At 60.5% G+C, this 14,245-nt stretch overlaps 2 protein-coding genes across 5 annotated transcripts; one reads left to right on the top strand and one right to left on the bottom strand.

Annotated features, from left to right (window-relative positions):
* Positions 1–203: 203 nt before the first annotated feature.
* Positions 204–9,901, bottom strand: BAD (BCL2 associated agonist of cell death). 2 transcript variants are annotated; one of them, XM_058689449.1, is made up of 4 exons: positions 9,775–9,901; positions 8,788–8,982; positions 1,251–1,444; positions 204–698 (listed from the first exon to the last, which is right to left on the bottom strand). In XM_058689449.1, exons 2-4 carry the CDS (start codon positions 8,972–8,974, stop codon positions 573–575), a joined length of 507 nt encoding a protein of 168 aa, XP_058545432.1. In that variant the 5' UTR covers positions 8,975–8,982; positions 9,775–9,901; the 3' UTR covers positions 204–572. The 2 variants fall into 2 exon arrangements, with proteins under 2 accessions (XP_058545432.1, XP_058545430.1); XM_058689447.1 differs by lacking the exon at positions 9,775–9,901 and adding an exon at positions 9,256–9,374.
* A 5-nt stretch (positions 9,902–9,906) lies between these two features.
* On the top strand, positions 9,907–14,245 carry GPR137 (G protein-coupled receptor 137). Of its 3 annotated transcripts, none has more exons than XM_058689445.1 (8): positions 9,907–10,039; positions 11,209–11,580; positions 11,671–11,720; positions 12,450–12,675; positions 12,794–12,943; positions 13,091–13,219; positions 13,326–13,444; positions 13,768–14,245. In XM_058689445.1, exons 2-8 carry the CDS (start codon positions 11,224–11,226, stop codon positions 13,925–13,927), a joined length of 1,191 nt encoding a protein of 396 aa, XP_058545428.1. In that variant the 5' UTR covers positions 9,907–10,039; positions 11,209–11,223; the 3' UTR covers positions 13,928–14,245. The 3 variants fall into 3 exon arrangements, with proteins under 3 accessions (XP_058545428.1, XP_058545427.1, XP_058545429.1); XM_058689444.1 differs by having other exon boundaries at positions 9,919–10,039; positions 11,181–11,580; XM_058689446.1 differs by lacking the exon at positions 9,907–10,039 and having other exon boundaries at positions 10,200–11,580; positions 13,353–13,444.

Consider the following 14,245-nt stretch of genomic DNA (forward strand, 5'->3'; position numbering starts at 1 on the left):
AGATAAGGACCTGGAGGTCCCCGAGGCCAGGCAGCCCTGGCTCTGGTCGCAGCACGGACCCCTTCCTGGTCTCGGTTCCAGGATGTTACTCAAAAAGAGCCTCCTTTTCTCTTATGTGTAAGACGGCGGCATCTTTCGAAACTGTCCGTGCTAGCGTTTCCCCTGCCTGCGAAGCCCCAAGCGACGGAGAGGGGAGACTCGGCGGCACAAACACGGGCTTTATTAGCACGCTTCGTTGCGAGCGATGGCCCGCACCGATACCGCGGGGGAGAGGGTTCTGGTGAAGTTGGGGTTTCCCGGACTTGCAACTTGGCGCTGGCGCGCGCCGGGGGCGGGGTCACAGGGCCACTTCCGGCGGCTAAGGGCGGCTAAACTTCAAAACTTCCGACGGAGCCCAAACCCTCCATGCTCCTCGCACACACCGGAAGAGAATCAGGTTTGGGTCAGATCGCCTCCTTCGAAAAGGAAAGGACCGATCTTTTTTGCAGAAGTCTTGCCAAAACGACTTCCGCCCACACCCAAGATGGCCGCCGCCGGCGCCGGGAGCGGGGAGTTTCGGGCCGTGGGACGGGTCACTGGGAGGGGGCGGAGCCTCCTCTCCCCAAGTTCCGATCCCACCAGGACTGGATGAAGCGCGTCCAGCTGGGGCTTTGCCGCATCTGCGTCGCTGTGCCCGCGCTCTTCGGGCGTGGAAGTCCCTTCGGGTGGGAAGAGGAAAGGGTTACATGAGTTAGCTTCTCCTGGCATCCCGAGTCGGAGCCCTCCACCTCCGGAATCCCACCGCTGAGAAGCGGCGGACCTAAAGACCGTAGATTCCAGCATGCCGTGTACCGAGGGGGCCTCCTGACCACTTTAGGAAGCTCGAAGGATCGCTTGGGCTCTTAGGAATGAGACTGGTTAGATCCCAGACATTATGCCAGGGGTGCGGGGAGAGGACGCCTAGGACCCTGTAAGCGCCAGAGTCGGAGACTTAGCATCTAGAAGACTGGAGGGCAGTTCAAAAAAAAGTAATTCTTTAGTTGGGGCCTAAGAACCCCCGAAAGGGGGTTCCGAAAGGGGCCGACCGGGAGCACAAATACCAGCATGCCTCGTGCCCCAAGGATTTGGGGAACCCAGGAGCTTTAGCTTTCTGAAGCACGACCTGGACTACAGATACCGGCATGCCACGGGACTCAGGAAGGGTCCGACTAGAGGGGGGAAGAGGCGTTCCGGAACTACAGATCCCGACATGCTTCCGGGCCGGCGCTCACCTTGAAGGAGCCCTGGAACTCGTCGCTCATCCTCCGGAGCTCGCGGCCGTAGCGCAGGGCGGCCCAGAGGTTGGGGGGCGCTGAGCGCGAGCGACCCCGGAAAGGGCTGGGCTCTTCCTCCTCCGTCCCTTCATCCTCCTCTGTCCCGGCGGGGTACGAGCTGTGGCGACTCCGGGTCTCCACAGCCCCAGCGCCTGCACAGGGGGCGGGGGCGATGTGAATCTCAACTCCTCTGCGCCCCCAGCCTTGCCGAAGCCCTCAGCACCAGCTCCCCGCCCGCGGATGTCACAGTACGCGTCGTCGGAGCCCCCGTTGAGTTCCTTCGTATGTAAATCAAGGGAAGCTCATGGGGCTTTTGTGAAGATTCAAATTAACTTCTCGTGAATCCCACAAATCTTAATTGAGCCCCAATAATGGGCCCAGGCCCTTAGTGTATTAAATGGCCTTCCTCTGTGTCTAGCACAAAATAAGGAAATCAGTAGTATAGTTTTCAGCGCAAGACCATGGGGCCTCTCAGCCCTTCTGGGGACCAGTCCCCCGGATGAGGAGTCAGGGCTGAACTCCCAGTTCTGCAAGTGATCGGCAGGTGCCCATTTGTCTCACTGTCTTGGCCTAGGGAGACCTAGAGTATGAAAGTGTAAGCCGAAGTCATTCGCAGCTACCTCCCCGTGTTGAGTTTGTCCGGCCTGTGTTCTGTGTACCGTCCCCCCACTCCTGCCAACCCCACCCCCATATCCAGACCAACAGAGACCTAGAACCACTCCCAGGAGCAAAACCCCAGAGCTACGTTAATAGAGTGCCAGACAGCACGGAGCAAATGCAGGGGGACATGCTTGGCGTCCACAGCAAGGCACATCTGTCAGGGAAGGCATTTTGGAGGAAATAAAGTTTAGGCCAGGCTTTGAGGCCAGGGGATAACCGTGTCTCATCCTCTCGCCAAGAACCTAACACAAAGCCCTGTGGGTCACTTTCAGGGGCTGCAGGGCCCCCATGGGGCCCAGCTCCAGATACATGGCTAAGAAAGCCAAGAAGGGAAGAAAATGCCGGATCCAGAACGGCCTAGGCTAAGAGGAGGGGTCAGAGCTCCTGGCTGTTCTGAGCTTCACCACGGTCCAGGCCTGGAGGGCAGGTGGGAACTCCAAGGTAGACGTGGGGAACAGGAAGCTAAATCGGAAATCGGCATCGGGGATAGAGTCTGGACGAGTCAGGAATAGAAAGACCCCTGATGAGAACAGGCCCATCGGAGGGGCACTGTCCGGTTCTGTGGGGAGCAGGCAGAGGCAAGGGTCCGTAGCTAGATGGGCCCCGGTTCCGCCAGATTCCTGCTTTGTGAGCTTGGGCCCTGTCCTAACCTGTTGGGGCCTCACTGCCCTTCCTCCGTGACATGGGGGCAGTCCCCGTCTCCGAGGACCACCCCGACAACGGATGAGACCAGCAGAGCACCACATTCTGCCCCTTGTATATCCCGAAGCCTCCCAGCTTCCCAGTGAGGCAGACATTAATTCCTCCCTATATGACAGACGGAGAAACGGAGTCACCTAGAGGTGAGGAACTGGCCGGAGGTCACACAGCCAGCCGGCCGCTTAAGCGCTCAAGGAACACCGGCTGTTCTTTGCTGGCTTTTAAAAAACGCCCGGGACCATCACGTGACAGATACAAGGTCCAAGACTCAGAAAGCGAATGGCTTGCAGGGGGGCACTTGGTCTGGGCACTGCCCCCTCGCCCAGGAACCAGAACAAGCGGAAGTGTTCCCTGTGTGTCAATTCATTACATCCCCAGCACACTCTGTGAGGAAGGTTCCTCGCTGTCCCCATTTTACAGGGGAGAAAACCAAGGCACAGAGAGGGTAGGTAACTTCCCCAATGTCACACAGCTAGTAGGTGGCAGAGCTGGGATCCAAACCCAACCAGTCTGGCTCCAGGGCGTAGAGCCCCCACGTTTAATGCTCGTGCCCCAGGTTCCCAACAGCGCACCATGGGCCACCCTGGGGGTCCGGTGTGGGGAGGACACCTCTGGGCCTTCTGTGAGTGCCAGCTCTACCGGGAGCCCATCCTAGGGGTAGGTTTTTTTTTTTTTTTTTTTTTTTTTTTTTTTTTTTTTTACCAGAGCCATGGGTTTAGTAGTGCCAATCCAACCATTGTCAAATGGTGATCATTTGTATAAACAGCTTTTTTTTTTTTTTTAACTAAGCTTTTAAAAGTCTCTCTACTGGGAAAAAACCCAAAAAAACAACAACTGAAGAATTTTCTGTGAATTCCCTGGGGTCACTCTGAACCATCCCACCCTCCAATCAGTTCTCAGCCACACGCGATCCCTGGGCAGGGCAGAGGTGGCCTCTTCCCACTCTGGGGAAGTGAAGTGGGTGGGAGAGGGCGTGGCTTCTGCCTGGGGGTCTGGGGGTGAGCTCGGGTGGCTGCTGGGGCTCGTCCACTCACACCGTTTTCTCAGAGAGCCCGCCTGAGGGGGGGGTGAGGGAGCGGGAGAGGCCTCTGGCTGGAGGTGCCCCAAGCCCCAGCAAAGCTTCAAGTTCTTTACCACGGGGCTCCAGGGTCAGCGCGTGGGGCTGGACACATCCACGTTCAGGCTTCTGAGAGCATCCTGACCCACTTAATTAAATTAAAATCGTGGTGTTCCCTGGGGCACCTGGGTGGCTCAGTCGGTTAAGGGTCCGGCTCTTGATTTCGGTTTCGATCATGATCTCACGGTTCATCAGTTCAAGGAGCCTGCTTGGGATTCTCTTTCTCTTTCTCTTTCTTTCTGCCCTTCCCCTGCTCACATGCACTCTCACACATGCGCTCTCTCTCTCTCTCTCTCTCTCTCTCTCTGACTCAAAATAAATAAAAACCGAAAAAACAGAAACCGTGGTTTCCAGGCAACGTGAGGCAGTGAAGCTTTCCCATTAGGCAGCGCTGGTTTGGATCCTGCCCCCTACTACGGGCTGGGGCTCACATACTGCTCACCCCGCCAGCAGGTAGCACGCCCGGCACCTGCAGGCCTCAGCCCAGACTCCCTGTCTACCCTAAAGTCATTTGGGGTACAAAAATCCCTTACTGGCCTGCAAAGAACACAACCCGTCTTGCTCAGAGCTGATGAGATCAGAAAACACTCTAAAGTAGGCGCTGGCAAATGTTTTTTTATAAAGGACCAGAAAGTAAGCATTCGGGGCACCGCAGGCCACACGGTCTCTGTTACAGCCATCCAGCTTTGGGGTCATTGCTCGGAAGAAGCTGTAAACAATATATAATTGGCGATGTTCGTGTATTCTACTAAAATTTCAAAAATATCAAAGCCATTCTTAGCTCATGGGCTGACCAAAAAAAAAAAAAAAAAAAAAGGGACTTAGCCTGTGGCTGTGGTTTGCCAACCCCTGCTCTAAACTCACCTGTATCTGTCCTCTGCCTGGAGCCTTCAATGGCTCCCCACTGCCCAGGAGGTATAGTCCAAACTCCTCGGTGTGGCTTTCAAGGCCTATACATACATTCTCGTTCTAACTTCTACTCTTCTTGTCCACATATTGACTCAGCAGATCCCCGCTACAACCCGATGAGGGAGGACTAGTTCTCTTCTCATTTTACAGATGGGAAAACTGAGGCAGACAGACAGTTAACTAGCCTGCTCAAGCTCAACCTGCTAACAGAAGGCGGACTGACGTCTGAACCCTGCGGTCTGACCACTGGGCGTCCTTCCTTCCCTCTCTGCCATCCACACACCCACGGCTCGCCACCCACCTGCCTGTCCCGGGCACTGGGCTATGCGCTGAGGCTGTCACAGCCCCAGACGTGGCTGCATCCCTGCCCCGGAGACATTTCCAGTCCAGTCCCGCAGGGGCCAAGGGTCAGGGAATATGAAGAGTGACAGGACTCTGCCCGTCTGGAGGGTCCAGTGGCTGTGGCTCGGGCAGGCCATTCTTGCGGATCTTTTATGGGGAAATCACTTGCTTTTTATTTTTTATTTTATTTATTTACTTTTGAGAGAGAGAGAGAAGAAACAAGTGAGCAAGGAGCAGAGAGAGGAGGAAAGAGCGAGAGAGAGGGACAGAAAGAGAAGAGAAAATCCACGAGGGACAGAGAGAGAGAGAGAGAGAGAGAGAGAGAGAGAGAGAAGCAGGGCTCACCCGAAGCAGAGCTCAAACTCACCCAGTGCGGGGCTCGAACTTCCAACCCGAGAGATCATGACCTGAGCTGAAATCAGGTGCTTAACCGACTGAGCCACCCAGGTGCCCCATATTTCATTTTATTTTGTAAAGTTTATTTATTTTGAGAGAGAAAGAGAGAGCATGCTCGCGATTGGGGGAGGGGCAGAGAGAGAGAGAGGGAAAGAGAGAGAGAATCCCAAGCAGGCTCTGCACTGACAGTGCAGAGCCTGACGCGGGGCTCGAACTCCCGAACTTGAGCTCATGACCCGAGCCGAAGTCGGAGGCTTAACCGACTCAGCCACCCAGGCACCCCCATTTGCTTTTTAGATGTTGAAAACTAAGTCAAAAGTTTAAGAACTCCTGTGCAGCCCTCTCGTCCCATGGCTCCCTTCTCCCCTGCTGCCCTCCTCACACGTCCCTCCGCTCCTTATTGCTGCTTCAGACTATTCCCACTCCCCGTTTCCCCATCTAGTTTCTCAGGTTGTGCCCCCTCTGCCACCCCCACCCCCTGTCCTCATTCATCCGCGGGATCCAAGGCGTCCTTCCCCCTCACAGCCACCTGCTCCTTGCCCCTCCTTCTCCAGCCCTGCCCTCACTCTCAGCCCCATGGACAGGACCTTCAATAACTCCACCCCCAGCCTCCCACCTCCTTCCTGGCTGGCCCCCCACCTCGGTCGCCCACTCTTGCCCTCGTAGACACCCTCAAGCACCCCTCCCTAGCCGGGCTGAGGCAGACACAGCTCCCTGCCTGCCCCCACGGACACCCACCAGCCGCCAGCGCGCCTGGAGGAGAGCACAGGCAGGCCACCTCCGCCGAAATTCGCGGCCGCAAAACCCAGTGGCGCCCCTGACGTTGCCCAGCACGCTTTCCATACTTCGCGCTTGGGGAGAGTCGATCACTTTAAACCTGATCCTCTCTTCTTCAACCCCCATCCTTACTCCTGGCTCAGGACTTGGCTTCCTTTCCTGGAGAAACCGGAAGCACCCACAAGAGAGACTTCTACTTGTTTTCACGAAGCATCTACCCACCACGACGCACGCACCCATGTCCGCTGCCCCGTGTTTGGTTGAGCCACCCCTCCCCGGGCACCGGACACCCTCTCTCCTACTCAAGGACATCACTCCAGCTAGCCTGCCTTCTCTCCTGCAGCACCCAGTAGTCCCCTGGCTCCTGGATTACTCCCATCAGCTCCTAAACGTGCTGTTTTCTTTTCCCTTTCTAGAAAACAAAAAAAAAAAGTAAACAAACCCTTCCTTGACCTTCGTTGGGCCTTCGGCTGCTGCCCACCTCTCTGCTCCCTTTCCTGGAGCACAGCTGCCCAAAGCGGGTTCTCCTTTCTGTCTCCACCGCTTCCTCCCGTTATCCCTCGCCGCTGAACTGAGGTCAGCCCTCCAGCCACCTCGCCACCCTAACTGCAAAGGCCCCACGTTGGCAACTCCAGCACGCTACTCCCAGGCCTCCTCCGGACAGAAGCACCCGCTTGCCGCGCAGGCCTTGTTTGCCCCCGGCTTCCCTCCCAGACGGCCGCCCGTTCCCGCTGCTCCTCGGCTGCTGCCCTCCGAAGACCCAAGCTCCGGGCCCGGCCCAGGCCCTTGCCTGTCTACACTCGCTCCCTGGGCCTCCCAGAACGCTACATCAGTGACGGACAACTCCCGCGCCTATAAATCCCGCCTTGGCCATACCCCTGCTGGAAACCTCCAGCTGGGTGCCCAAAAGGCACCTCTAACCTGACCTGGCCCAAACGAGGCTCCTGATTTTGGCACAGCTCCGCCAGAGTTGGGAGCCACCCCGTCCTTCCGGGTGCCCGAGCCAGACTCCTGGCAGCCATCCCTGACTCCTCTCTTTCCCTCACGCCCCGCGTCCAGTTGGTCGGCAAACCTGCCAGTTCTACCTTCAGAATAAACCCAGAGTCCCGCTATTTCCAGGCCACCATCCTCCCTCGAAGGGGCTCTAGCGGCAGCCTCCCCTGGTGGCCCCACCGCTGCTTTACCCCACCGCGGATTAGTCTCAACACAGGGGCCCTGGTGGTGCTCTGGGTCCCCAATCAGATCGCCCTGCCTCGGATCCAGGTGAAAGCCGAGGTCATTACACTGGCCTTTGAGGCCCGGCCCCGCTGCCCCTCCCCGCCATCAATCCCTCACTGCCTCTCCAACTCCCCTCCCCTTCGGAGCCTAGGCGGTGTCCTGCCCTCAGGGCCTCCGCATTTGCCCCTCCTTCCGCCAGATCTGTCTTTCCACAAATAGGGGCAGGGCGCACCCCTCACCACTTCCAACCTCTGCTCCACTGTGGCTGACCCTGACCACCGCAGTCAGAGTCACTCCCCCAGCCCCTGGAACCCTGGGTTCCAAAGAGAAAGGAATGACTGTTTCTTGCGCTGCCTCGCGGCCTCTGTCGTCTTCGACACATCATATCATGTGTTTGTTTGTTTGTTTGTTTGTTTGTTTGTTTGTTTATGGCTTGTCTCTCCCCGGCTCAGCTAGAAGAAACTGAGCACTTGATCTAGGGGATGAGGAGGGACAGCGAGGTGGGGGCTGGGAAGCTGCAGCGAGCAGAGCAAACAGTGAGTGCAAAGATCTGGATGTTAAAGAAGTTAAAGAAAGTCTATGGAGTTCAGCGTGACAAAGTGTGCGTGTGCAGGCTGGGCAGGAGGACTCAGGAAGCCTTCTTGCTCCTGGAAATGGGGATGGGGTCTTTTAGACCCCAGCAGGTCAGGGATATGAGTTTTGTTTTCGGGTCTCTATGGTCCTCCCAGGCGCAAAACCTATGTTGGGCGCAGGGGAGGTGGGCACTACTGAGAAACGGCCACTGCTCTCCATCCTTCCATCTCAGCACTGGGTCCCCTTGGCCAGTGTGGGCAGACCTGCTAGTCCTGGAAGGGCTGTCTGTCTCTTGGGGTCACTTGCTCCTGGCAACTGGCAAGGATAGCCCCAGTGTGGGTGTGAGCCACAGGGCAGGAAAGAACATACCCCGGGGGGTCAGGCGCGATTTCAGGGAAGATGCAAAGCCAAGGGCAGGGCACCTTGGCGTCTTCCAGCCCTGCTTCCCACCAACAGCCAAATAAGTGTGACCTTAGGCAAGTCACTTCCCCTTTCTGGCTCACTGCCTGCCTCTAGGTGATTTCTGTCCTGGTCCTACGCTAACGGCTACACTCTTTGACCGTGGACTATGCACTGGCACTATAATTAAGTGCTTCCTATATATTTCTGCTAATCGAGCCAACAGCCCTACAATGGTGGTGATCATTTGCTCTGTTTCACAGAAGAGGAAACTGAGGTGCAGAGGAGGTCAGGGACTTACTCACAGCCACCCAGTGAGTGTGGATATGGCTGGCATGCAGAGAGTTATTGGGCTGAGGGCAAGGCCAAGGCGGACAGGCAGGTGGCTGGGGGGTGAATACCTACCTCCATGGTGGTTGCTGCTGGCGGGCTGCCCCTGCTGGTGACCAGCTTCCCCGAGGAGGCCTGGGGCCGTCCGCTGGTGCTTGCCAGGGCCGCGGGGCCGGTCCCCTGTGGGGCTGGGGCCCAGGCCCCTATCCGTAGGGTTGGAGTCTTCCTGCTCACTGGGCTCAAACTCTGGGATCTGGAACATGCTCTGGGCTGTGGGGGCAAGATGGGAGGTAGTCAGGACACAGGGGGCATATGGTGTTCGGTGAAGGGAAGGGACAGCAGACACCTCTGGTTCTGTCTCCCACCTTAGAGCCCCAGGTCCACCCTGCCTCCCGGGCTCCAGTCTCTAGCTGGGCAGCTCGCTCGGCCTGTCCACCCACGACCTAAATCTCCTCCTTTGGAGCCTTGGTGCTGTGAAGTAGTCCCAGGCCCCTACCTAGGCCCCGGCCCAACCTGCCCTAGGTGACGGCCCACAAGTCTTACCCCAAGCCCGATCTCGAGGCCCCTGACCCGGGCCTGCCGCCTCCTTCCAGTACTGAGGGAGCCCGGCCCTAGTTGCCTGGGCAACGGGAACTGTCACCGACCCGGCCCAATCAGCTTTTGAAATGTCACTAGGGCTGGCCAGGGGGCGTGGCCGCTTCCGACCCAGTCTCCGCCCCCGCCGCGGGACTTGCTCCCAGCCTACCGCCTTCGTGCTGGGTCCCTTCCTCGCCTCCCGCTGCTCAGTTCCCGACATCCCTGTGCCTGGGACGTGTGTGGGAGCAGATAAGGGATTCTCTGGGGTCCCCATCTGAAACCCGGAGACCAGCTTCTGCTGACAAGCCCTTCAGCCCCCTGGACTTTAGTCTCCACTCCTGTAAAATGGGGATAATGACACCTCCCTCAGGAGCCAGTGAACTTTGTAAACCGAGTGGTGACTACTGTGGGTGAAAACACTTTGCAAAGCTTTAGCCGAAGCTCAGCCGTCGGATGCATTCGTTGTTGCTGTGGTCACTGCTCTACCTGGATGCGATTGTTGTTGCTGTTGTCCCTGCTCCGAGCGGACTGGGTAGCCGGGTCGGGAAGTCCCGCTCCCTCTTCCCCCACAGTGGAAACCTCGCACCGCCCGCCTCGGGGGCACCACTCCCCGCGCCAGCTCTGGAGAGCTCGAGATAAGCGAGGGAGCCTCCTCCCCGGCAGGATGACTGCCCCGGCGCAGGAGAGGGGGCCCCGTTGTGGGTGACCGTAGGACCCGCGGGGGCTTCGCGCCGGGAGGGCAGCCGGCCAGGTGAGCGGGAACCGCGGCCGGCCAGGGCGTGGGGCGGGCGCGCCTCCGGGGGACTGCGGGGCCCTGCGGGTTAAGCCCGGGGGGGGGGGGGGGGGGGCGGGGCCCGGGGGCCATCTTGGCTGTGGGCGGAAGTTTCCTACCGAGAGCCGGTGAGGGGAAGTCGTTACCGCCCCCCCCCCCCCCGCCCCAGCCGGCTGGCGCGATCTCGATTTGAGGATGGGCAAGAGAAGCATGGGAACTGGCGGCCCCCCAAACAAACAAGGCCCGCCGTCCCTGGGCACGGCCCACCCGCGCGCCCGCCGGTTGCGCTTTCGCCCCAGCGTCTCGGCCTCCCGCTGCCTCTAGGAACCCCGGGCGCCCGCCGGCGGCGCAGCTCGCGCCAATTCTCGAACGGCTCCGCGCCGGGCGCGGCGCGACTCGGCGCGCAGCTGCGGAGCTGGCGGGGCCAGACCCTGCGCGATTAGCGTAGCCAACGGCGCCCGCGCAGGCGCAGGCGCAGGAGGGGGCGGAGCAGCGGGAGCCGGGGAGCTGGGGAGCCGGAGCCCCGGGTCCCAGCGACCAGAGCCGGCTCCCCCGGCGGCGTCCCGAGGACCCGGCGTCGGCCTCCTCCCGCCCCCCGAGGCTGGAGAGTGGATGCAGCGGGGGGTGGGGTGGGGGCAGCGTCGGAATTCCGAGGACAGAAGGCAGAGGCCGTCCCCAATCCGGATTATTGGAGGGGAGAGAGACCCCCCAGTTTGGGGAGGGGGAGAGCCGGGGGTTGAGCGCCCCACCCGCAGCGGCCGCTGCCCTCAGCCGAAGGGTATCTCTCGGCTCTCCCCCTCCTGCCGAGACGACTCGAACGACCAAGGCCAGGGACCCCTGTCCTTCAGCCTCTGCACCCCCTCACCCCGCTCTGGGGCTGGCCCAGGGAGGAGACCCTGCCCACCTCCCGCCTCTGCCCTCGCGAGGGACTGTCCTTCCACGCCCCAGAGTGAGGGGCCCAGGCCCCAGGCTGCCTGTGCCCCGCTGCAAGGGCAGGGTCCCTCTGTTGAGGAGGAAGGGCCTGGCCAGTCGCGGCTTCTTTCCTCCTGAGCTCCCCGTCTCTGTCGCTGCACCCTGCAACTCCCACCCCTCCATATTTATTTCCCTGGCCCCCTGCCAGCCCCTCCATCTCGTTCTCTGGGATTCAGGCCTCCCTTCCGGACATGGAGAGTAACCTGTCTGGCCTGGTGCCTGCCGCCGGGCTGGTGCCTGCGCTGCCTCCCGCCGTGACCCTGGGGCTGACTGCGGCCTACACCACCCTGTACGCCCTACTCTTCTTTTCCGTCTATGCCCAACTCTGGCTGGTGCTTCTATATGGGCACAAGCGTCTCAGCTATCAGACGGTGTTCCTGGCACTCTGTTTGCTCTGGGCTGCCTTGCGCACCACCCTCTTCTCCTTCTACTTCCGAGATACCCCCCGAGCCAACCGCCTGGGACCCCTGCCCTTTTGGCTTCTTTACTGCTGCCCTGTCTGCCTACAGTTCTTCACGCTGACGCTTATGAACCTCTACTTTGCCCAGGTAACCATGATAACGGGTGGGGAGGGGAGGGGGGCCGTGGGGTGGCCAGCCCCAAGGGCCCGAAGGAATGATGGGCATCTCTGCTCCCAGGTTGTGTTCAAGGCCAAGGCCAAGCGCCGGCCGGAGATGAGCCGAGGCTTGTAAGTACATGGGACACGTGGGCACACCCGCCAGGCCAGGGGTTAGGGACCAGGCTGGTGTCCATTTCTCGCCCCCCTCCTGTGCAGTGCTGAGGCGAGGACAAGTTAGGAGGTGTTTGTGGAAGGGCTTGGAAAAGTCAGGCACCTGCGGCAGACGGCCCCGGCAAAGGCATCGCACCCGTGAAGGGCAACCATCATGGAAATGGTGATGGCAGCGTGAGGGGAGAGGGGGTCCCAGTGTCTTCCGTGATGGAAGAAGGGCTGGAGGCTCCAGCCCTTGCAAGCCCCGGACTGCCACTTCTGGGTGACCTTGGCTGGCGGTGATAAGCCTGTCATTTGTATAACGTCTTACGGTTTAGGGAGAGCTTTCACAAACATTTTTTACGACCTACCCGCGAGGCTGTTATTATCCCCATCTGAGAGATGAGGGAACTGAGGCCCAGCAACGTAAAGCCACACGTTCAAGGTCATAGGTGCAGCGGAAGGCAGAGTCAGGGCTTACATTCGACTCTCAGTCCCATGCTCAGTCCACTGTGTCATAGCTGTCAGTCATACCTGACCTCACTGGGCCTCGGTTTCCCCTTCTGTAAAACCGGAGAGCCGGGGTGCAGACCGCGTCGGCCTGGATTGGTTCTGACCCTAGCGTCAACTAGGGTCTCCTGGGGCAGTTTGGGTGGTCGGTGAGCGCTAGGGACGGTTGCCTGGGGCTGACTGTGCTGTGGGCCGCAGGCTGGCCGTCCGGGGGGCCTTCGTGGGGGCCTCGCTGCTCTTTCTGCTGGTGAATGTGCTGTGTGCTGTGCTGTCCCGCCGGCGCCGGGCACAGCCCTGGGCCCTCCTGCTGGTGCGAGTCCTGGTGAGCGACTCCCTCTTTGTCATCTGCGCGCTGTCTCTTGCCGCCTGCCTCTGCCTCGTCGCCCGGCGGGCGCCCTCCACCAGCATCTACCTGGAGGCCAAGGTAGGGCCCCAAGCCCCGATACCCGGGTGCCCTTCGGGGTCTTCGTGCAGTGGTCTTCGGGTGGGGAGGAGACTGGAGCCTCCCTTCCCTGAGGATCCCCTCTTGTCATCTGTGCCAGGGGACCAGCGTGTGCCAGGCGGCTGCGATGGGTGGCGCCATGGTCCTGCTCTACGCCAGCCGGGCCTGCTACAACCTGGCAGCCCTGGCCCTGGCCCCCCGGAGCCGGCTGGATGCCTTCGATTATGACTGGTACAACGTCTCTGACCAGGTGGGCGTTCGGCTTGTCTGCTGCCTCCTTAGTAGCCATGGCTCTCGGCCCCCCACTGGCCTCGGCTCTGTCCGGGTGCCCCCCCCCCCCCCCCCCCCCCCGCCAGCACGACCGCGGATTGACACAACCCCCTGCCTGCCTTCCTAGGCGGACCTGGTGAACGACCTGGGGAACAAAGGCTACCTGGTGTTTGGCCTCATCCTCTTCGTGTGGGAGTTGCTGCCCACCACCCTGCTGGTGGGCTTCTTCCGGGTGCACCGGCCCCCGCAGGACCTGGTGAGGGCCAGTGGCGAGGGGCAGACACTGGGCATCCCTGGGCTGGGGTCTGGCGGGAAGCCAGCGGTGGGGCGGGAGAAAGCATGATGGCGGCTTCCTCCCCCAGAGTACCAGCCACATCCTCAATGGGCAGGTCTTTGGCTCCCGTTCCTACTTCTTCGACCGGGCTGGGCACTGTGAGGACGAGGGCTGCTCCTGGGAGCGTGGCCGGAGCGAGAGCACCAGGTAGGAGCCCCGGCCTCCCTCAGGTCCTCCGGCCTGCCCGCCTGCCCTGCTGAACCGTGGGGACCTAGAGCCTGGTCTTGCCGCTTTCCCCTTGACCCCACCCCCGCCATGGCCCCCATTTCCTGTCTGTACTAGGTAAGGTCCCCCTCTGGCTTCCGCCTCCCACCCCGAGATGCAGCTTGCCGCAGTCCAGAGGGTTCGGGCCCTGGGCGCTGGAGAGCTCGGGCACCGGGCCCTGTTCTGAGCCTCTCTCCCTCCCCCAGCTGCTGTGAGTGTGGCCCCGGTCACTGCCTTGGGACTGACCCTTGTTTTTCTGCCTGCAGCATGTCAGGCAGCCTAGGCTCCGGCAGCTGGTATGGCGCCATCGGGCGGGAGCCAGCCTGGTGCGGGGGCAGCCAGACACGGACCACTCCTCTGCTCTTCTCCCAGGTGCTGGGACCAGGTGGCCACCACCACAGTCTCTACTCCACCCCGCAGACGTGATCCCCTTCTGTCCTCCCCCCCCCCCCCCAGAACACCCAGACCCCGGTCCTCCCATCCCAGGCCCCACCACCCCCCTGTGCCAAGTTCACCTGCCGCTTCTCGCCCAGGATCGTGGGAGGCTGTGGCCGCCTCTTCCCCTGGCCAGCTCCTTGCTACTCTTGTCGTAGTGAGCTTGTGCTGTCCCCTAGGATGGGGGGCATGGCCCTGGCTGCCAGATGCCCTACAGCACCTTGGCCTGACCTGCCGCCTCTGCTTCTGCACTGGAGCCAGCTACCTCTCCTGCACCTGCCGCTCAATAAACAGAGTCTGTGCCCCTCA

Source organism: Neofelis nebulosa, chromosome 10 (genome assembly GCF_028018385.1).
Source record: "Neofelis nebulosa isolate mNeoNeb1 chromosome 10, mNeoNeb1.pri, whole genome shotgun sequence".
Lineage (NCBI taxonomy): Eukaryota > Metazoa > Chordata > Mammalia > Carnivora > Felidae > Neofelis > Neofelis nebulosa.